Here is a 22,366-nt window from a genome sequence, read left to right on the forward strand (position 1 = left end):
GGTTCACTGATCAAAATGCCATCTTCACAAACAAAACCACATTCCCATTTCACTTAAGTTCTACTTAAAAACCTGCCTTAGCTTTCATAGAAACTGCATTTTTGCATCCAAAACACTATGCATTCCCATTTTATAATTATTTAATATCTATACATTCAGCAGTTTCCATCTTTTCTTTCAGTGAGAACTAAAACCACTCATAATACAAACTTCCTAAATTGCCAGGAAAAGAAAATTTCCTTCAAAATTACTGTATTTACTGACATCAAAAAATGTGTACTTCAAGCATGATGCAAAAGGCCACTAGAAGGTCCTCTCTTCTACTGAATTTCTGGTGTGAAAGACTTGGTGAGTTTAACATAAGGCACTTAGACCTGCTTATTATAATGTTGCTTCTGTTTCTTCATATTCTTAGTGTATTTTAGACACATTCTCTCATTATATATATGTTTAAGCTCCAGATACCTTGAGAAAAATAGGCCTTTTTCATAGTTAAGCTACCTACAGATTTCTTGTGTAAACCTCCTGATATTATCACAAATCCAGGTGAGTTTGGGCTGACCACAGGCACAGTTAAGTGCTGCACAATCTAATTCACACAACAAAATCCAGTTGGTCATCCATCTTTTTCTTCCTACACATACAGACAGGCAGGTACATTTGCAAAGTGTCAGATGTGCTAACTTTATCAGGATTTAATTTTGGGGGAGGAGGAAGGTTGGCAATGGTTTATTGTGCAGCACCATGAATGCCTGCAATGCAATCACTTAAGAGTAATGTATAAGAAATTGTATTCTTCCAGGAGCAAAAGTGGTTTGACTGCTGCTCATTAAAAAAGTAATTGGTTAAATCCCTGACTATGCAGGATTGCTCAAGGCACAAGGCATCTGCCCCCCTAAAATGACTGGTTCAAGAGCTTAAGAGAAACAACAGGTCAGGTTGATTCTACTCTTTCTGTGCAAAATAAGTTACTTTACTACATGCAGCAGTTAGAGAGTCAATTAACCAAATCTTCTTACAACCTGTCTCTTAGAATGAAATGACTATGTAAGGTCTTTAGCAAAGAATAAATTGCAGGGAATTAAGTCTTGGACTTATCAGGCATTAGAAATAGAACAGCTTCACTTCCCACTTCCCATGTTCAACGAATTTGTACTCACCCTCTGAGTGATGGGTTTTCCCTCTTTGACTTGCACTGCCAATCCAAGATCAGACAGTCTGCAATTCCCATTATCATCCAGGAGGACATTCTCTGGTTTCATATCCCGGTACACAATGTTGATGGAATGGAGATGCAGAATCCCACAGGTGATCTGAGCTGAGTAATAGATGATCCTCTTCATTTCCAAACCCCGTTCTCCCACGTTGTAGATGTGATACTTCAGATCCCCTCCATTCATGAGGCTCATAACAAGACACAGGTGGGTTTTGCTCTCATAGGCATAAGCCAGTGTGACTATGAAAGGGCTGTTGACCTTCTCCAGGATCTCTTTCTCCAGCAGTGCCATCTTCTCTCCACTTTTCTTTTTCAACCTTTTTTTATCCAGTTTCTTGCAGGCATACATCTTGCCAGTATTTTTCACCTGGATGGCACAAACCTAGAGAAGATGCATATGGAAAAGTAATGAAGGAATTTTATACAGGGACTGGAATATCAAGGGTGGTAGTAGGCAGAAACTGGGGAATCACTGATGCCTATAAGTAGCTGCTGATGCTAACTTCCATGGAAGAGTGTATCAGCAGAGAAAATAAGGGAAAAAACAAAAGTACAATCTGTTCTGTTCTGAACCAGTATATGGTTGACCTGATGCAAAGCTCTTCAGGACACCATTAGCAGACAAGTATTAGCAAATAAGAGGAACAAGGACAAGAACAAAATTCTGTAACCAAGAGAATAAGCAGCATATACAGATTACATCTGTACAGTTTAACTCTCTTGCCTCTCAAAAAAGGTAGTCTCACTCATACTGTAATTTGGGAGCAGATCATGCTATTCCCTACACTGCAGCTAGGAATTATCTGGGACCGTGTGGGCTACCACAGGCTAAAATGGTGCCAAGGAGCGTTAAGTCCATACTTAACTATATGGACAGTCATGCAAGTTTTTGTAAAGAAGCCTGTTTTTTTATTAGCATAGATACAGAATGTAAAAACTTCAAAGCAGCTCTTCACTAACTCTATCACAGTACAAATAACTCAGCCGAATTTCTGGAAAACGGGCAATCTGAAGGGGCAGTTTTGCAAATCTTTACACAATGCCTTAATCCACTGCTCTTTGCAAACCCACCTGCTGGTCTTGAAAGGGAAGGGATGACTCACATCCTTAAAAGTGCAGCTCTTACCTCTCCAAAGCCACCTTTGCCCAGCACTCGGAACTCATAGAAGTATTTATCAGTTACCGGTTGCTTCTCAAAAACTTTCCATTGGATGAATTTGTCATAGAAGGGGCTGGTCTGGAAATCCTGGAAGGGCTTGTCTTTAAGGAAGACTTTGGTTTCCTCCTTGGCCAGCTGCATGACATTCTCATAGTCTTTTGCAGTAGCTGCCTGGCATTTGCTGACCAAGTCAGAGCTCATGAAAGACAGATAGTTTTTGGAGCCTTCCTTAAGAAAATTGGTGACCATATTTTCCATGGTACTGTTCTTGATGCTGTCCTCTGCCAGCTCCCAGTTTGATACCTCATCCAGGAAGTCCCTAGCTACCAAATATTCTGGCACTGTCTCTAAGAAATCTCTGAAGAATTTCTTGCCAATGGGCTGCTGCTCACAGATGCTTTCATAATCAGCAACAATGGACTCTCTCTGCTCTTTGCACTGGTCAAGTTTGGGCAGTGAAAGGCTCTTACGTCTCTTTTGCATCTCCTTGGTGTCTGCCTCTCCACTCTTCCTCGCCTGGAGGTAGGCCGTGTTGGCAATCAGGTTGTCGAGCCCCCCCATGTCACACATCTTGGCAAGCTCTTGGGGTGGCAGAGCCTGGTTTCGCACAAAATGAGTGACTGGCCCAAGTGCTGTACTGGAGCTGCCCTGCACTTCTCCCTGCCAGTGGTGTGCTGAGGTCTTCTGAAAAACACCAGAGAGACCAACTGCTTTTGCATTAAATACCTCTCAAGGATTTTCCCTAAGTACCTTTAGATATATGCACCATTTGTGGAAAGTGACTGGTAAGAGGTTTCTCTGTAAGGAGCTTTGAGTTTGCTATGTATAGCCGAGGGATGACATCCTGGGCAAACCTTCCCAGCAGCACCAAATGCACGTGGTTCAGCTGGTGTTTTTCAGAATGGGCCCTGACAACCTTTAAATGTACTGAGATTCCCCCTGCTTGCACTGTCCCTGGCTGGTGGGAACATGCAGAGATTCCCATCTGCAATACATGCTCTCTCCAACTCAGGGGCACTTTGGCCACAGTCAGGACAGCCCTGGATCTCCCTCGCTCGACAAAGAACCCCGGCATAGCCACAGTTACATATGCTGGGATCTGATTTTATGAAAAGCTTTTATCACAAATCTGCCAGGCCTAAACAGCAGTCGACATAGATGAACATGAGATGCTGAGCTTTAAATTACCACACGATTTGAGCATCCACACTTCCAAAACTCAAGTTATACTCAACATGAGCGATGAGCTCCACAGACAGCTCATGCCAGCCCGGATGCCTGGCGTTGCTCTGTCTGAGCAGATTACGTGCAGGCTAAGAACCAAAAATAGTGATCCCTACATACAAAACAACATACACTTCTGACTTCATCTCCTACCCACAGAAAAAGGAAAAACACTTCACATAACCAGCCAAATCTTGCCAAAACACTTCTGTGTTTTGGCCTCAGTTTATTTCCTCTGCTGAGCTTTGTGACAGAAAATGTCGGGATGAGAAGATGGTAACTGCATATAGCTGAGGTGACATCAACAAAGGGACAAAGCTGATTATAATCAAGTGAAGGCAAATTCCACTTGACTTTGCTTGCTGGCTGCCTACCAGAAGGTATTTTTTTCCCTCAAAAGAATAAGAATGTGTGGCACTTACTAGGCTAAGCCCCCTTCTGCTGTGGGGTCAGGTGACTTGGCTGTTAAAACTTTCTTTAAATATAAGGAAGGTATTATGGGAACAAGAAAGAAGTTTCATGATTCCTGCAGTAGCACTGGGGTCAAGCTGTACTCTTGAGGTCAAGGTCAAGTTTCTTTGCCCCTCCCTCCCCCCAGTCTTAGAGCAAGCTGAAGAGCTGAATCACAAAAACTAAACATCAAGAGTAATAACAGGCACCTTTCAGACCCCCTACAGTAAGTGCTAAGCCCTTCTTGGCTGCTTTTTGCCACTCTACAACCATGCAGTATTTTGTTTTTACAAGCATTAATCCTATCTTTGTTGTATCCATTTGACATAAAACTCATACTTAACCAAATTACCTTGGAGGTGTGTTTTCCAGGTGGGATTGAGGGGGCCATCCATTGCAAACTGCTGTGTGTGCATGTTAACAGGGGTACTCTGAGGCAGAGTATTTGAAAGCCTGGCCAGTTCTGCCAGGTGAGAGCAAGCAGGGCCAGGAGGTGGTTACATAAAGGGCTGAACAGTGCAGTGTGGGTAAAGCTCAAAATAGCCAGAGGAGGGAATGGGGAATTCTCCTGGTGGCTTTCCTGAAAAGGGTGCCTACAGCAACACATTCCTATAATATCCTGGGTAGAGAGGAAAGAAAGGAGGTAACAAAGCTTTCATTTCAGGTCCTAAAATTCAGCAGGGTCTTCTTTACATTTAGCCAGAATGGCACCACAGCTCAAAGAGCAGAGTACAAATGGCAGGTAGTTGGGGTCCTAAGGCTGAACTCAAGCTTACACCAGCTATTGATATATTCAAGTCTAAGCAAATCAAGAGAACACCTAATGTTTATGGAACCTGTGTAAGACAAACATTTACACTCCAAAAACCTTCTACTCTGATAAGAAGACTCTTTCCTAGTTTCTATGGAATGTAAACTTTCACTAAAAGAACATAATTTCATGAAAAGCAAAATCTAACAATATGATCACTCAACTCATATTCATTACTCCAGTCACTTTTGGAGAAGACTCCAGCTAGATGTGCTTGCTGACTTATCCAAATCAGTATTTATTAAACACTGGAAAAAAGTAGCTCGGCATTAATCTATTAATTGATAAAAGCTGTTTAAGATAGTGTTACCTACTCATAAAACAGTACATTTGGGTGAGAAGCAAAACTGATTTATTTTGCAGGCACAAGAGGTGAACAATGACAGAACTGAAAATGGAGACTTACTAACAACTACACTAATGGAAAATCAGGATATGATTTGGAAAAGAAAATTTCTCTGGTGCAAAGCTTATAGAAAGAGTGGGACCTAAGCTCATCACAGACAAAATATGCAAGACTTAAAATTCATTACCTTACATTCTAGATGAACCTTAATTACTGGTCAATAAGATACTTACAATACACAAACAGATACACACAAGTATCAGCTGCTTTGATTTCAACATTAACTCTCTTAACACCTCATTTGTGTCAATACCCCTTTGAGCCAACACTTTGGAAAAACTCTTCTACAATTTTAATTCTCAGGTACTCTTGCCATGCACATGATGTGAACTAAAAGTAGGGCTTGTTACTCTCCATATTCACCTACAGACCAAAGAAAAATGAAGAAAGAAGTCCTCTGATGGGACTAGATGGCATTAACAGAGGTTACAGGATGGAGCCTGGGACCAAAGTCAGGCAGAGAAAATAGACAGTAGGTAAGATACAGTTTAACTATGACAAGCTAAAATTTATTTCCACATCCACTCATACTTTTTTTTGCAAAAATTTTGGGAATACTTGTACACAAGCAGAAATACTCCTCAACAATGTAAATGCTATAGGCACTTCATTACTACTGTTAAAAGACAGACATCATCTGGGATAATGACAAGGGTTGTGACACAGTGTAACAGTGACACAGAGGATTTTTTTGATCTCAGTGTGTAATGAGACAAAAGCTGTATTTAAAAAATTTAAAACATCTTAAAAACAAGATTACAAGTAATAAACAAAACCACAGAAAACTCTGAATAAATGTTTGATGACACAAAGATTGCCATTGGAACTACTTTATACAGTGAAGATAAACCTCTTTAAATGTACTTAAACAGAACCAGATAGAAGTACATCTGCAGAGAAACACATTAAACATTTAAGATGATAATTCTGAAGTAAACAATGCATATAATATTGCTTCAATTTTACCCATGTTGATTAACCATTTTATTAATCCTGAATTTGTTACAGACTTAAAGCAGTAATTCTACCTCTCCATTACACATACTAAAAACACCCCACAGCATATGTTCAGATTAATAGTAATTACTTTGGATATTTAGGGAAAAGACAAAGTCAGAGGCAAGCACTTAAATATTTGTAAGAAAAAGATCGCAATTCATATAAAAAAGATGATATATTGAGGATTTCCACAAAAATGAAACAATGCTTCCAAAACACTGTAATCAGTAAAAAGATAATAAAGAAATTTCTATTAACTGAATTTTCATGAAACCACAACTAAACATTTTTTCCCATGGATTTAGTTAGTGCTTGTTTTCCTTGGGATATTTCAATTATCCATTTTGTTTGCTTCCTATATTAGTGAGCTAACCAGCAAGATTGTCTACACCTCTAGTTAACTGATATGAAATCCATGTCTTTGTACCAAATCTCTCTGGATTAAAAATACATGTCTCCATGATCGTTAACAGAAATATAAATAAAAAATTATTAATGTGGTTAAATTTTAATATTATGGTGTAGAAATTATGTACAGATTATTACAGAGCAGCAGACTTAGAGATACAACAAAAGTCATAAAGAAAACCTGAATTAGAAATGTTTAATACAGCGTGATGGAAAAAGCACATTGTAAATGTTTTACACACTCTTCATTTTAGATTAAAAACCAAAATAGTTCCTAAAAAACACATTGACTGTGTTTTTGAATAAAATATTACTTAGAAAACATTTTCCTTATCTTGACAGTAAACTATGCAGTGTATCAGACTTACAGGTAAGGTAATCCTTTCAATTAATTCATTTATCTATGGAAAAACATTAAATTAGGGTATAATCTGCACCACCACACTTCTGTGCTCTGCTAAAGGTAACATGTTATTTGTAGCAGATACATTTTAACGTAGTGTCTCTCCTTTCAGTTGTAGAACACCTGCAGTAACACTGACCATTGCCTCCTCCTACAGCAAAGAGCACAAATCAAACCCACACTGACCTTTGCAGCAGACAAACTAAACAAGTCATGTTGTGATTGACATGTTCCGTTCTTTTGCACTGAGCATATGGCATAAGACACACACTATTTCAACAAGTTCAACAGACAAAAAACTTCCAGTTTTTATTTGCCTATTCTCTGGACTACCCAGTCCTGCTGGCAGAGGGGACAGCGATTATTCTGTTTCACCCACAAGGACATGCAGCAGTTGTGGAAGGAATGATTGCATTCTCCCCAAACCACTGAAAGAGAAGAAAGAACATGTTCCAGTCACACTCAGCTGTTCAATCAACACCTACAGCAAGGTCCAAACTGTCATTATCAAGTATTTACAGCCACTGGAAGCTTTAGAGACAAAACAAGTCATCACTAATTTATCCATTGAAACTGGAGTATTATGATCATCCTGAAGATAATCAGTTCTCTGTCATCAACCTTTTACTTATTTCCAATTATGTAACAAGGAATTGCATATATTCTCACCTTCCTGTATAAAGTGACACAGTTTTGTGAATGTAGAAACACATTTATAAGTTCTGTGCAGGAAATAAGTGCAACTATCTAAGTTCTTCCCTGTATCTTCCCCAATACCAAAAAAAAGGCAATGCACTACTGACTCACTATCACAGAAGAGGGTCTCGCCCAATTCTCATGGGAAATGTTTCCACTGAGATGTATGAGACCAAGGAGGCACATATGACACAGTATACAGCCTTAAAATGGGACCTTGGACCAGAATTATTCACAGGCTACAATTGTTTCAACACAACAAAAAGTGTTATCTGTTGGCCATTTACTCCTGAATAGTACTAGTTACTTTGCTTTTTTCCCTTATTAGCTCATTTTCCCCACAAGAAGAGAAGGGTATCAATCCAAGGAGTGCTGTAAATCATACATTTTCCTCTCTATCTTAACTAGGACACTTAGCAAGCCAATTAAGATGTCTAGAACAGGAAAATCCTATTCTCTTTAAAACAATCATCAAAAACCAACAGTGGATTAAATTTGAGACAATATACTTCAAGACACAAAGCACAACGGCATGGAAAGGTTTTCCACTGGTTTAAAAGTTGTCTTAAAGGTTTAAAGCAAACTCTTTGAAACAGTTTTCACTGTTTCCAGATTGGACAATTAAGATTTTCTTTTGCCTACATTGGTACTGAAAGTACTTTTATGCTTAAATAGAATTATAGCAAACTCAAGTGACTGCACTTTTTAAAAAGGAAAGTGAACAAACAAGCCATGCCTCCACTATGTCTGAATTAAGAGTGGGAAAAATACCACTTTGTAACCCAGACATACATGTATTTCAGAACACCGGATTTCTACTGTTGTTACCATTGTGCCTTCTGGTACCTTGTAAAAAAAAGCAGCTTTTTCCTACCCACTTCAAAAATGCACATTAGGATCTCTTCAAATATGCTCACAGTGGAAGTTAAACCTCTCTGCTGTGTACATGTTGACAGCAAATTTGACAGCTGTGTACATGTTTACAGCACAACTGACGTGAAAACTAATTTTATTAGTGCTCAAAAACAAAGCATAAAGTATTACTAATGTAAAAAGATGACACAACGTAGAATGAAACACCAGTTTACTTTTGAGCATTAATAAAATCAGTATTCCCTTTAATAAAATCAGTATTCCCTTCAAACTTTAAAATGCACCATACTGAGAGAAGCTTCAATTGAAAAACAAGCGAATGAAATCACTACATACCAACACAATCTTCTTGTTTGTTTTCAGCTTGACATCTAAGACAGGCATCTAAAAGTAAACAAGAACAAGACTCAATTTGATTCTCAGGATTCCATCTTGAGAATAGGTTTGTCAGAGGAAAACAAACTCTAAAACAAATTTACAGAGGTAAAAACCATAAGTTTTGATATCTGGTTCAGCCCTTTAATATTAAATAGTCCCTCCTAAATTCTAAAACTGTGCAAATGACAATGAAATAAATATCTGAAAGAGATCAGAAGAACTATAAACGGTCCAACAAGTTTTGTTTATTTTCTATGGCTTTAGTATTTTCATAACTTTTGCTGAAAAAAAGCCTTCTCCATTTTGTAGATATAACAACCAGCAGATTTGTGCCAAGGCACTCAGGCATATTAAGAGCAGAGCAAGCACAAAGCCAAACCTTAATTACAGGACTTTGTTTTTCAGATGTTAGCATCTCCTTTTAAGGAAATCATTCACAATTTTGAATTTTTAGGCTTCACATCTCTCACCACAACTCCCACCTTCTATTACTTTTTATAGTAATTTTCTTTAACAAGTACCTGCATGTAATTTTCACAAGAATTACACACACATGCAAATATAGTGGTAAATGTGATAATATAAATTAACATATAAACACAGAACAACATCTAATTAAAAATATTTATCATCTTTATGCATTCTGGTCTGTAGCTGCAGGACTGGATGGCAGGTCCAGGACTCAATAAGATACAGAAGTGACAACTTCCAGGCTTCCCACTGTGCCACACACATATAGTGGAAAAATGGCTGTGTTTCTCCTTTGCCCTGACATGGGCTGCCACTGCACATATCATGCACACCAAAAAGTGTTCCACAGTTCTGGGAGCAAAGGCATCTTCATCTCCCCCAAAGAAAAGGAAATAGTTCTGCAGGTTGGATCAGGCCTACCTGTCACTAGTTGGACCATACTCTCCTAGAACACAGAAACATAATGTGCTACAGGAATTTAGATTTGAGCATTTTTGCTCTCTCTGCCAGATAGGGCCAGTACTTCTGTTTTAGATTCATCTGCCTGGACACTCCTCCTTTCCTCAGGTAACAAAGAACAAAGAAGAGAATACTCTGAAACAGTTGCTCTTTCTCACCGAGATAAAAGCAGAACAGTGAACAAGTTTCCTGTTGTCTGTTCCTGTACTTTATATTTCCACAGCAGTTAAGGGCCAAGGTGCAGGGAAAATTCTGCCAGAGTGCTTCAACTTGTATCCTGGTCCCTGGGAGCACACTGATCCGGGGCCAGGGCAGAAAGCTGTGGCAGACTGGGAGTCACAGGAAAAGCAGCTGTCCTATCTAGCCCCGGATCCGTATTTTTAGACAGAGAAGCAGCACAGAGCTGAGGGCAGAAATCAATGCCACCATACCAAAGTAAGCTGTCCCCTTCCTACATCATAACCCCAAGGGTGTGTCCGAAAGGGTAAGGAAAGCTAAGGCAGTACTGCTGCAATCCTGCCCTCCCCAGTTAACACCTGCATTTTTGCTTCTTTCCCTTGTGCACTTTAAGACCACGCTGGTTCAAGGAGTTAAACTCAGTAGAAAACTGAGCCAGCTAACACCTCCTTCCCTTGCAAAAGTCAAACAAACTAACTTTCAACAAGTGCCAGTGTCGGTCTGGCACTGCCCCCAGCCTAAGGTTACTGCAGACGCAGTGGCTCTACAGGAGCCAGGCCGGGTCTGGCAGGGTCAGCACGAAATTACCGAACTGAAGTCAGGAACGATCAAGTTTCACGTTCTAACAATGCGGTTTGTTCTCAAAAAATGGTTCCCAAATTTTTCTGCTAGTTTCGGATTAAAAGTACTCCCTTGGACTAGTTATGAAAAAAATATAACCTTTTAATTTTTTAAACTTTTATAATAGCTCCGGGAAAGATTTTGTTCATCTAAGACTTCTTTTATAGTATCCTATAACAGGCTAGCTATAATGGGGATAAATACATCTTTAAAATTATGGCTTACATGGCAAATGAAGTAAATTTCATTTTTCCACGGTGGTCTCTGTTTACCATAGAAAAGCAAATAATCTAACATGCTTATGTTCAAAGGTGAATCTCCCACCACTTCAGTCTGTGATGCATCTTTTTTCCTCTAGTACATCCTTTTGCCTCTTGTTCCACAGAAGGTTCTCAGTAAAAACATATATGAGAAATCACAGCACTGCATATTTTGTCTCATTTCTGTTAAACCAAATCCTGACTGGACTTGCAGTATCATGGTTCCTGGACCCAAAAAAGCAAGGTGCTCTGGAGGGAATCTTGAATCATTTGTCCTGCCAAACTGTACCAAGCCCAATTAAGAGGACAGTTATATCTAGGATGACTCAGCATAATAGTAAAAATCGGATTTACAAATACAGCAGAGGAAAAATTTAAACAATTTTCGAAGATATTGTATAGATAAATATCGTATTTGCAAAAGATGTCAGAAAAACCAGTAATGTCTGTCAAATATGAGGCTTTGAAAGAGAGTCTCTGGAGTTCAAAACCAGGTAAATTAACCCCTTACTTTTCAACAGATTTCTCAGTACATTCATGTGTGTTAAACAACACCAGTAATCAGGAGGCTCGTGGAGTAGTGTTAAGACACTCGGATTAATAGATTTGAAAAATGAATTTATATCTACATCCGCAACGGCTTCTTAAAAAAAAATTTAAGAAACCCAAACCAAACCCAACAAAACAGCACAAGCAGCAGCCCCGCACATGCAGCAGTCGGCTCAGCTCGGCTGTAACTCGGTGCTTGCGGGGTTTGCCGGCAGACCAGCACAGCCCTCAGCCGAGGGCGGCCCTGCCCAGGACGGGCCGGGCAGAGCAGCACGGCCCCCCCGGGCCCGGCACAGCCCTGCCGAGGGACGGGCGGCCCGGCCCGGGGCTCTCGCTGCTGCCCCGACAGAGCCGGAGAGGCCGCGGGGCTGGTGTGGCCCCCGGAGCGCGGCGGCCCGGCCCCCGCGGGGCCCTCCTCCTCCTCCTCCTTCTTCTCCTCCCGCTCTGGGGAAGGCGCGGAGGAGGAAGCGGAGGCGGGAGGATCAGCCCCCCCTCCCGCCGGAAACCGCGTCCCAGCGCTGCTCCCCGAGCCGGGGCGGCGGGCACGGCCCGGGCACGGCCCAGCGCCCGGCAGGGCCCCCCCCGCCCCGCGGCCATGGCGGCCCGCCCGGCGCTTACCCATGACCTGCACCCGGCAAATGGCGCACGTGTCGCACTCCACGTCCCAGCTCCACATGGCCACCGCGTTCCACTTCTTCAGCGAGAACATCTTGTCGGGGCCGCCCGCCTTGGAGCCCGCGGAGCCCGGCAGCGAGTGGGGGGCGCCTGGCTCGTCCCCGTCCTCCACATCGGCCATGGCGGAGGGGCGGGGACGCGGCGGCCGCGCGGGGCGGCAGCGCCACCCCCCGGCGGGAGCGGGAAAGGCCGCGCGGAGCCGGCCCCGGCTGGGCTGGGATCGGGAATTCTGCACGGAAAGGAAGGGTGGGTAAACACTGGAACGGGCTGCCCAGGGAGACGGCGGGGCCACCGTCCCTGGAGGTGTTGAAGGAAAGGCTGGACGTGGCACTCGGTGGTCTGGTTGACGTGGTGGTGTTGGGTCATAGGTTGGACTTGATGATCTCAGAGGTCTTTTCCAATCTAATTGATACTGTGAATTTCGTCTTGGATTCCTCTCAAAGTCTCCTGTCAACACGGTAGTGATCTTTCTTGGAAAATGGTCCATTAAATACACCTACTTTGACATGTCGCACCAGGACAGCCTGAATTTACTTGCCAGTTTATCAGCTTGAATTTGTGAGGAGACAAATCAGCAGAAAAACAGATGAGTTGTGAAGCACTACAGAACTAAAAATTTTAAAGGGAATTTTAAAGTGGCCGATTGCATTAAAAAGTAAAATGTCTACATATACAACTACATACACCTTAAAAAGTGGAGTTTCAAAGTGTGCATAAGAACAAAGCTAAACAATATACACCATTAGTTTAAAAGACAATAGAAATTGATATTTATTTACTAATCTTTACCCCAAAAAAATACAACATTGACTTTTCCAATATAGCACCTTGTCTCTTTACCCCTACTTAAAGTTTGTTAATTACTGTTGATTTCATGTACAAATTAAATTTAAAAGATACAGTATTCTATTTGAAGTTAGAAGAAACAAATTAATGGAAGTTGTAAGAGCTAAAGTTCACTTTTCCCCCCTTTCTCAAGACTTAGTAGTATTTAATCTACACAACAGTTCTACGACACTGCCAAACAGATCAACTCCATTCAGAGCACCAACAAATCATTTGCTTGGCAGCTTTAGAAACATATGCGGTACTTACATTTTATGTAGTCTAGGATATTTCCATGGAGGTAGACCCAAAACCATTTACATACCAGCCCCTCACACACCCTAAGCAGGAAGGACCAACAACAGGCCATAACAGATGCACGTGGACTACACAGGTTCACCTCAGCTTATCCACAAAAATGCAAAATGCTTAAGGCAAAAGTGTTCTCTAGCACTAATTCTGACCCTTGTGTGCACACACATCCACACGCTCCCCTCCCACTTTAGTTTCTGATTAGTTCACTGTAGGTTATCAGGTCTCTGATCACACTGCAGAAATCTCAGTATATCCACACTGGTTTAGGTGATTGGGCCAAACTTTGATCATCAGTTTGCAAAGCTGAATTACTCCAATCACACATTGTTGGCTGAGAAAAGATCTGAAATGTGTACTGGGTCCCACTTGCACAGTAGAAAAAAATTCAGTTGATTCTCTATTCATTAACCCACTAGTAGAAAAGTCACACCAACCAGTACTTATCCTCACTGTTCTGCACTACGACCACTCCAGTCCTGTGGACTGTGGTGCTAAGCTTCAAAAGCTAGGCTGGATTGCTGCTTACTAACATGAGAAATTTTTAATCTCACTACACCACTTAAAAACCCTAGTATCGGTGCTCAGCAGAAATGCTGCCAAGTTGAGTTTTCAAAACACTAACTTGTTGTTTGTGCCAATGTACCTTCAATAACAACTGCTGCTGATTGCCACAGCTGGGTTATGTATGATGAAAAAGGCACAGGAATAATGATGTGCAAAAACACAGTATAAATAAGGCAGAAAGTAAAAAATGAGATATTTTAAAGGAAAGGAAGGGCAGAGACAGAAGTTGCATTTCTTAATCTGCTTTTACCATTCAAGATCTAATTCCATCCAAATATGCACTTCTGCTTGTAACAGAAATCTGTAAATCAGCTCTTAGATGATAACAATAAAGTAATATGTAATATGTGAATACATAGGTAAATTTTGAAATTCATCTGAGAAGGCAATTTTGGATAACATGAATGTCACGATCTATAATCAAGCCCCAATTTTCTTTACATTGAGGAGCTAGAGAATCTTTATTTGTAGAACACTAAATACTCCAAATTGTAACTGTTCCTACCTTCAGTGACGCTGAATATAATCAGTGTTAAAACTCACATTGGTTTGATGCTCTAAATGTAAAATAATTTCCTGCTTGTCTGGTGTGGCAGAGTCCAAGTTACTGAGAATGAATCGATCTCACAATGAACTGGCATAGAAAAGGAGTACACGGTGCATCCATCCAGCTTTGCAAGTGCTGTAGAGTAATACAAAGTGTGGATAGAAATCAATCCATTTCAGATGTAATCACATGTTTTTAAGCCAAGGAAGACTTTCTGCAAGACTGAGTGCACTTATATAGTTTTAAAGCATTTTTTATGTTTCAACAGGACACCAAGCAGATGCCAAATTGACATTCCTCATGAAGGATGTTCTCTACATACAGAGTATTATGAGCAGTTGTAGTGCAAGCTAATCACAGCTTCATCTTAATGGCCTGGACTGCCCTTGACTAATGGGAAATGACCAAATCTTCCTGGAATTCCAACTCCTGACACATTTCCAAAGACAGTTAACAGCGTAAGCCACACACCTTGGCAGTGGCTCCCATTTTGTGCACCTTGGCAACAAAAATCTGGCCTTTGGTAATAAAGTAAAAAATAAAAATTATATTGATCTTCAAGATTCCATATTTCTACATTAATCAACTATCAATTCAGAAAAACCTATCATTTCCTATCATTATTCAACAATCTTTTGCTCTTACCTCAGCTGATTCAGACTTCTTTCAATCCACGCTGTTCAATTCCCTTTACTAACTCCATCATTTTAACTCATCATCCTTTTTCATTTTTTTAAACCCTTGTGGCACTCCTGAATTTGAATTACTGGGACTAGGTGTAATACAGAAAAGTTTAAATTTAAAACTGCTTTTGTAAAACTTGAAAAGAAAATGTATACATAGTTTTCCTTTAATAGTACATTGTATTTTTATCCTTTTGCATGAATGCTTAAAATTTGAATGTATGTGTTCCTAAAGTAAAAACAAAAAACAAACAACTGAGACTTAAGCACGTTTAACTTTTGCTGTGTAAAATGTCAACTGCTATTTTTTCTAAAAAAAAAAAAAAAAAAAAAAAAAAAAAAAAAAAAAAAATAGCCTGAGTTTTGTTGTTTGGTGGGGTTTTTTTATTGTTTGGTTGTTTTTTTTTAATTTACACAATTTGTCTTGTCATCTCTAATTTTTTTAGCAAAAAATGCAAATCTTTTCAGTTTTAAAAGCAAACTATGACACAGGTTAAAATTATGTTTGGATGCTGTCAAAATGTCACACGTGCCGTACACTTTGCAAATCCAAATATAAACCATACTTAGATTAGCAGTGAAAGTAGAGCAAATACGATACAGGTACCTTTAACTCTGCATACTGCTTTATAGAAATGATAGTTTCCCAACTAATAATTATTTTCTTGGCTATTTGATCCCCTAAAGAGCTGTATAAAAATTTTCAAGCCATTTGGAGAAACAGTTCTAGAATTCACCTGCTACCTACAGCCACACATGACATTAAGGAGGTTGCAACGGGAAAGTGGCACAAACCATGACAGCTTTTTCAGTGAGTTTTCTCTATGTACTCACTGTCTTTACTGTAAATAAAAAACCATTATTTCAGACTGGGCATTTTCTCATCTCATTCACACGTAACTGAAAACATTCCAAATGGAGTATCTAAATATGAGAACTTGAACCAAGTTCCTTTCAGCCCAATAAGTGATTGTTCAGCAAGATTTAAAGCTGCTCAGCCAATTCTGTGCTGTAGAATGGAAAAAAAAACCAACTTGTGAATGGAGACATTCATAACAGTAGGTATCCAAACCCGAAATATTGTTTTCTATTACACAATCTATAATCAATTAATTTACTGTAATAATTTCACAGGAAGAATCCAGTGTAATTCATCAAGGACTGATTCTGAGTTCTGATTGTCTCCATGTCAAAAAATACTCAAAGCCCCAACTTACATTAAGTGCCATAACAGTGTTCTTTTCATACCCCTACTCCCATTTCAAATGAATACGCAGATGCATCTTCATCTTGTAAGAACATTTTCATTCTCTATACACCTTTCTAAATGCTGAATATTGCACAGACAGTGGTTTGAAAGCATGTACAATGCTTTTCATAGATTTTCATGAATGTTTTGAGAATGGAGATGTCTGGAAATAACTTCATTTTGTTCTTTTTTTCTTCCTTCTTTCCTCTTACAATTTTTTGAAATTTTTGTTATTTTTTGTTTTTCTTTTCCCACTTTGTTTACTCCAAAACATAGAATTCAAAATTATTTTTATTAAAAACAAAACTGTTATGACAATGTCAGTTTTATGATAATGCAAAGAACAGTTATGTAAGTATGTGTGTATCTTGGCCAACTAATGCATGTGCTGGACTGTATTATCCCACTTACTGTTTGTTCTGTCAATAGACTAACATACATCAAAACACTGAAGGACTGTGTCCATTTATCTGCCAAAGAAAATAATTTAAGCATAGTTCTCTGCCAAAACTATTTGTTAAACTCTAGATGATCTGTGTCTCTCTCTGTGCCACTTTACCAATAGGATTATGCTACACAGGACTATGAATGGCCAGCACTAAAACTACTGCTGTGGTTAGAGCTGAGACTTGGGCAGGACAGTGGGGCTGCAATAGAGGAGGAGAGCACAGGAAACAGAACTGTATCAGCACCCTGGCTCTCCCTTGTGACAAACCCACCTGGAGTAGTTTTAAGGTTTTACTGAAGCTGCCAGATGCAATTGCCAAAAAGGAAAAGAGACTTCAACATTGGAATGTACACCTTCCCTGAAACAGAAGCATGAAGCTGGTGTGCAGAAATACAAAAGAAACCACAATAGGAATTAGGGAAACATAACAGCATTTGTGGAATAAACTGCATACTTTTACACTGGGAGGGCCTCACTGGGAGACTGAAGAAATCACAGAAATATATTGCTACCCAGGCTAGCCAATGGAGATAAAGCACATCCTCACCATTTTCCCCCTATTCCCATATACGTATGTCACTTTGTTGAGCTGCTTTAATGAAGTCTAAGCCCTTGGAACTTCTCCACTGTCCACTCAGGCTCATCCCTCTCTCCTGTAGCAGAGATTTAAAGTCAATAACACAAAGACCCCCGATTGCTTTAGAAATTCTACACTATGTTTTTGTTTGCTAATTGTTTTACTCTGGAGTAAAACTCAGCTATTACTGTACCCCCTGAACAGTGTTCATTTTCAAGTTAGAGGCCTGTCTCATATTCCATTTATTAATTTAAAAAACCCGAGGAGATAAAATTATACGTATTTTAACTGTGGTTATGGTTAGCTGTTTTGAGAATGGAGCTACATTCTGAATTGAAAACTGAAAGCCAATTTATGTTGTTCTGTTGTTGTGTGGGGGTACAACCCCTGCCTATTTTGGAATACTGACATTTCCTATAAATTTGTGAGGTAGTGCAATTTGTCTTAGTATTTTTAACATCTCACCGATATTTGGATCCTGCCTTGTATCAGATATAATTTTATCTCCTCGGGTTTAGCCTCCTTACTGCTAATAAAGAATTTCTGGTTTATTTAATGTGTGTAAATCATATTAAACCTTTTTTAAATATGCTTCTCGAAGTATTTGTAAGAACCTTAAGTAAATTGTCTGTTCTACTGGAAGTTGCTTATTACTGGGAGCTTACTGGCCTAGTTTTGATTTCATATGGATGCTCTTTTAAAAACAATACTGATTCTGTCCTTATCACACGATTAAATGTTGCAAACTTTGCAGTTTAAAATACATATAGATGATCAGAAATTAAAGATGTCTTCTACTTTTCTCACATATTATTCACAGAATCACAGAATCATCTAGATTGGAAAAGAGCTTTAAAATCACCAAGCCCAACTGTTAACCCAACACTGCCAAGTCAACCACTAAACTGTGTCCCTAAGTGCCACATCTACAGATCTTAAATGGGAATGCCCTTTTCAAGTCACAATTTAGAGAAAGCTCAGGCTAATGGAATGGTTAGAGAAGGTAGCATACTAGCAGTGAAAGGAAAAGATCACTCTGCTCTGATCATCACAGAATCCTTAGAATACTTTAATGTTCACAGAAAAAAATTCCTCCTGCGCTTCCGATTTCATATTTAAATTCCTCTGCTTTCTAATCTCTGCTAAATGAATGTAGTGACCACACATACGGGGCCTTAATACAGTTTACCTCAGATTAATCAAAATTATTCCAAAACTGCTGGAAGGTTTGCACTGTAACTCCTAAAAAATGCTTCCATACCAGCAAAAAACAACAGGTCAGTTCTCTGCACAAGGAAACAAAACACCTCAAGACATTAAAATGTGCTTGTACAAAATTATCTTATAAAAAAATGCCATAAACATAGGAGGGGACAGCAGAAGGCAAAAAAGTGTCCAGATTACATAAAAAAAACCCCACAACAGCAGATTGATAAAAGTAAACACTTTTTTCCATTTGCAATGTATTTAAAATAGTTCAGACAAATTCTGTAGCTGCTGCTGGTACACAGGACAGGTAATGGAAGACAAACCAGCAAGCAGGAAAAAAAATCAGTCATGTAACACTAAGAACTCAGTAGCAGGTATCCTTCAACACATCAGACTAATCACTGCAAACTTCTTAAACTGCCAAAGCACCAAGACTTCTATGCATGCTGTTACACCACACGGTGAACCAGCACTTCTCTCTCCAGCCACTGATCTTAGAACACTACAGTGCTCTAGATGACCATGCAAGACCCCTCACGTTAATTTTGGTGTTTTATTTTGCCCTCCGTCAATGAGGTTTCTCTTTATATCCAAGTCTTGCACATAACCCCCTATTTATTCAGTCTCCAGGTGAATGCTAACATTTTAAACAGCTAGGGCTCACAATAAACACACAGCATCTCAGGTTTGTTGTCATTTATTTCTGAGTTATTCTCAAGCAATGTTACAAAACATTTTAATGTCTTGATACGAAAATAAAATTTAAATAAAAATACATTCAACAATACATCATCATAATAAAAATTAAAACTTTTACAATCCTAACAGAACGAATTACTGAATAACATCACCTTTCTAGACTAATCAAAACAAAGGCAACTTTTATTATTAATCATCCTACTTGTACCTAATTAAATTCTAGAACATCTACTAAATTTTAAAACATTATGAGAAATCAAATCCTAATGTTCACAAATATTCAATGGCCTCTGTTTCTTATTTCAATATTCCAGTACCAAAGAAAAAAAAAAGTGCATGTTAAAAAACCCCAACAATGTTGCAAGAGTATACAACTCAATTTTTCATAAATTTGACTTGGAAAACAACAGGAAATGGCTCCAAGGAACAGACAATTTGCCACAAGGTTAATCCATACATGACAAAACCTAACTTTGACACTCAACCACATTCAACTTTGTTTAATGGCAGCTTTTGATTAATGGTAATTAATCTTTACCTTTACCTTGGCAAAACACATTTCTTGGCCTTACTGTATTCTCCCCCAATTTTAACAGTTGGCAAATAAAAGTCCCTTCAAACACATCAAATCTGTAAAAAAGGAAAAGGCAAAAACAGCTGAGGTGATTAAATGATTGTGACGTTGCAGACACTACTACTGAATCCTGGATATTCTAAAATAGTTTGCTATTAAACCAAATAGTCATTCTAACAGGTTACATTCATTCCAAAAGAGATTTCAATCCTGTCTTGCCACCTTGCTTCTATTACAGAAAGCCTCCCTACAACAGTATAATAAATGTATGGTAATTTAAACAGTTTACTGTTTCAAGCATTGTGGATTTCTATTCTAAGGTACATTTCTAATTAATCTGGCCAAATCATGATTGGAAAAACAAAGCAAAACCAAAAACTAAAAAAAAAAAAACCCAGCAAAACAACAAAAGACCCCACAGAAAATACTCCAAAAATAAAAGTACCACATATAACTTTTATTAAAAATAATATTCCAAGGAGTACCATTGTATTTAATACTGATGAAGCAAAGTTGCCACAGTAATACCTTTGCTTCTTCCTGGTTATATACATATATGTTTTCTCAGCATAAACCTAACTTCTCAGATGAAGTAAGCAAAAATTAATCTTACTAAAGTCAGGAATGCCAGTTTAAAATTGTGTTAAGTGGCAAATACAAATCCACATAACTAAAGATACAAAAATATTCACTGAAGCATTGCTTAAAGACAAAACAATGTTGATCATTCAACTGATCATAACAAGCAGATACTACAAAGTATCTAAAAATAATCTGGGGTAGTCCAGATATCTAAAGTGCTTTGAGTGATTATAATAGAGATTACTTATTAGATTTGTAGTCAAAAGTTGAGCTGGACGTAGTTATTACTTTTTATAAAAACAAGAAATATAATCATACACAGGATGATGTTAATTGATCAGTACTTAACCACAATCTGTTCACATTTAAATTTTTCTATCTGCAGGCAAACCTATTTAAAAAGAATGTTACTACCCTGCATTTCTTTTTAGATTAAGAAAAAATATGTACCTTAAAAAATGCTAAAGAAAATAGATAGTGGTCTAATGTCACTCCATATATTACTCACCCCAAATGTAAACAAGAGGTACAACTTAAGTTCCCTGATTTCTTCTTTAGTACTTAATAACATAACTAACACTGGTATCTGCTGTCCAGATTACTTGCAGCATATACTGCAAGATTTTGTAAAACTTCACCTGTAGATAAATCAAGTCCTGACAACACCTAATACAAGGAAAAAAAAAAGAAATTCAAATGTATCGAGTGTGAAGCTTCCGATCTTTTCCATGTCATGGTATCCCGGGATTTCTATTTCAAGATCCGTATCAGCAGGGCAGGCACTCATGGTAAACTCATGCAAGTTTGCAGTGTATGTATTGAGAGATGTAATCCAACCAACAAATGCAGTGTGGATTTTCTTCCATTAAAAAAGCTTATTTGTTTAGAAAGTTCTTTCCAATAAGACAACAATGGCAAAACAACATTTAGATTTATTCACACCTGTTACTCCAAGAACCTGGAACTTCAAGTTCTTCAGCAAAATGAGAATAAACCTTAAAGACCAGATTTCCAAGAAGATATTTTTCTATTAAATATTAAATAGATTGTCAACACAACTAGCATTTATGTTCATTCTTAAATACTTTGCAAAAATGCTTATAATGAATTCAAAAAAACAAACAAAAAAAATGAAACAAAACCCCAAAACGCTCTAGAACATTTCCAGTTTCTTTTTTTTCATCCAAGTGTGCCACAGTTTGTTTTGGTTAGGAAACTTTTCCAACAATTGGATTTTCTCTGCAAAAAAATGAAATATTATATGTAAATATTTTTAAGGTTAACATTTTCTTTGTAGTTCTCACCATACAATTTTAATGTATTAAAAGAAAAATTCTACAATTAATTGTGAAATTCCATGATTTGCAAAAACCTCATTTACTTTCACATGAGACCTCCAAATCAAAATCAAATTTTCCAAACAACTTGGGTCAAACACTAACCTAAACAAATCAGATTGGGGTTTGAGCTTTGTTTTTTTTATTTTTTTGCCTGGTGAATCAATCCTTACTGATGCAAAGAAGAAATCTGAAAACTTGCTAAGCTGTTCCACAGACATAAGCCAGGACTGAAGAGAATTAAAAAATGTGCTCTGGAACAACAAAGTACTCCAAAGAACAAGTGTTTTGGTTTTTTTTTAACTTCACCAGAAATAGTGTTTATCACTGAATATGGCAAGTGAAATACAAACAGTAAACCTACTGCCTGAAAGAGATGTTTCTGCAGGGTAATTTTTACAGTTTCATACAACTTGATATTTCAATTATTTCTTATGCAAAATTTTGGGGAAAAAAAAAATTAAAAGGTAGGAATATAGTTAGGGATAAATTTTGGGTGCACTTCAGGTGTTAAGTTGCAAG

At 38.5% G+C, this 22,366-nt stretch overlaps 3 protein-coding genes across 9 annotated transcripts in view; all 3 read right to left on the bottom strand.

Annotated features, from left to right (window-relative positions):
* The window catches only part of GRK7 (G protein-coupled receptor kinase 7), a 38,451-nt gene extending 21,025 nt beyond the window's left edge, over positions 1-17,426 (bottom strand). The window contains exons 1-5 of one of the 2 annotated variants that reach the window (XM_032697837.1): positions 17,138-17,426; positions 15,907-16,011; positions 13,331-15,004; positions 2,343-3,082; positions 1,161-1,598 (exon numbers count right to left, since the gene is read on the bottom strand). In XM_032697837.1, the coding sequence (XP_032553728.1) occupies positions 1,161-1,598; positions 2,343-3,082; positions 13,331-13,430 (1,278 nt within the window). In that variant the 5' untranslated portion in view covers positions 13,431-15,004; positions 15,907-16,011; positions 17,138-17,426. The remainder of the gene's footprint in view (positions 1-1,160; positions 1,599-2,342; positions 3,083-13,330; positions 15,005-15,906; positions 16,012-17,137) is intronic. The other variant, XM_032697838.1, reaches the window with a different exon arrangement.
* Positions 5,749-12,386, bottom strand: RNF7 (ring finger protein 7). Of its 2 annotated transcripts, none has more exons than XM_032697839.1 (3): positions 12,179-12,383; positions 8,982-9,029; positions 5,749-7,504 (listed from the first exon to the last, which is right to left on the bottom strand). In XM_032697839.1, the coding sequence occupies exons 1-3, from the start codon at positions 12,354-12,356 to the stop codon at positions 7,386-7,388; spliced, it is 345 nt and encodes a 114-aa protein (XP_032553730.1). In that variant the 5' UTR covers positions 12,357-12,383; the 3' UTR covers positions 5,749-7,385. The 2 variants fall into 2 exon arrangements, with proteins under 2 accessions (XP_032553730.1, XP_032553731.1); XM_032697840.1 differs by having other exon boundaries at positions 7,448-7,504; positions 12,186-12,386.
* Positions 17,427-19,324: 1,898 nt separating the features above from the next.
* The window catches only part of RASA2 (RAS p21 protein activator 2), a 46,861-nt gene continuing 43,819 nt past the window's right edge, over positions 19,325-22,366 (bottom strand). For 4 of the 5 annotated variants that reach the window (XM_032697978.1, XM_032697975.1, XM_032697977.1 and 1 more), the window contains one exon: positions 19,334-19,981. In XM_032697978.1, coding sequence (XP_032553869.1) covers positions 19,879-19,981 — 103 coding nt within the window. In that variant the 3' untranslated portion in view covers positions 19,334-19,878. Of the gene's footprint in view, positions 21,747-22,366 lie in introns of all 5 variants that reach the window. The other variant, XM_032697976.1, reaches the window with a different exon arrangement.

The sequence above is a fragment of the Chiroxiphia lanceolata genome, chromosome 10, assembly GCF_009829145.1.
Source record: "Chiroxiphia lanceolata isolate bChiLan1 chromosome 10, bChiLan1.pri, whole genome shotgun sequence".
NCBI lineage: Eukaryota > Metazoa > Chordata > Aves > Passeriformes > Pipridae > Chiroxiphia > Chiroxiphia lanceolata.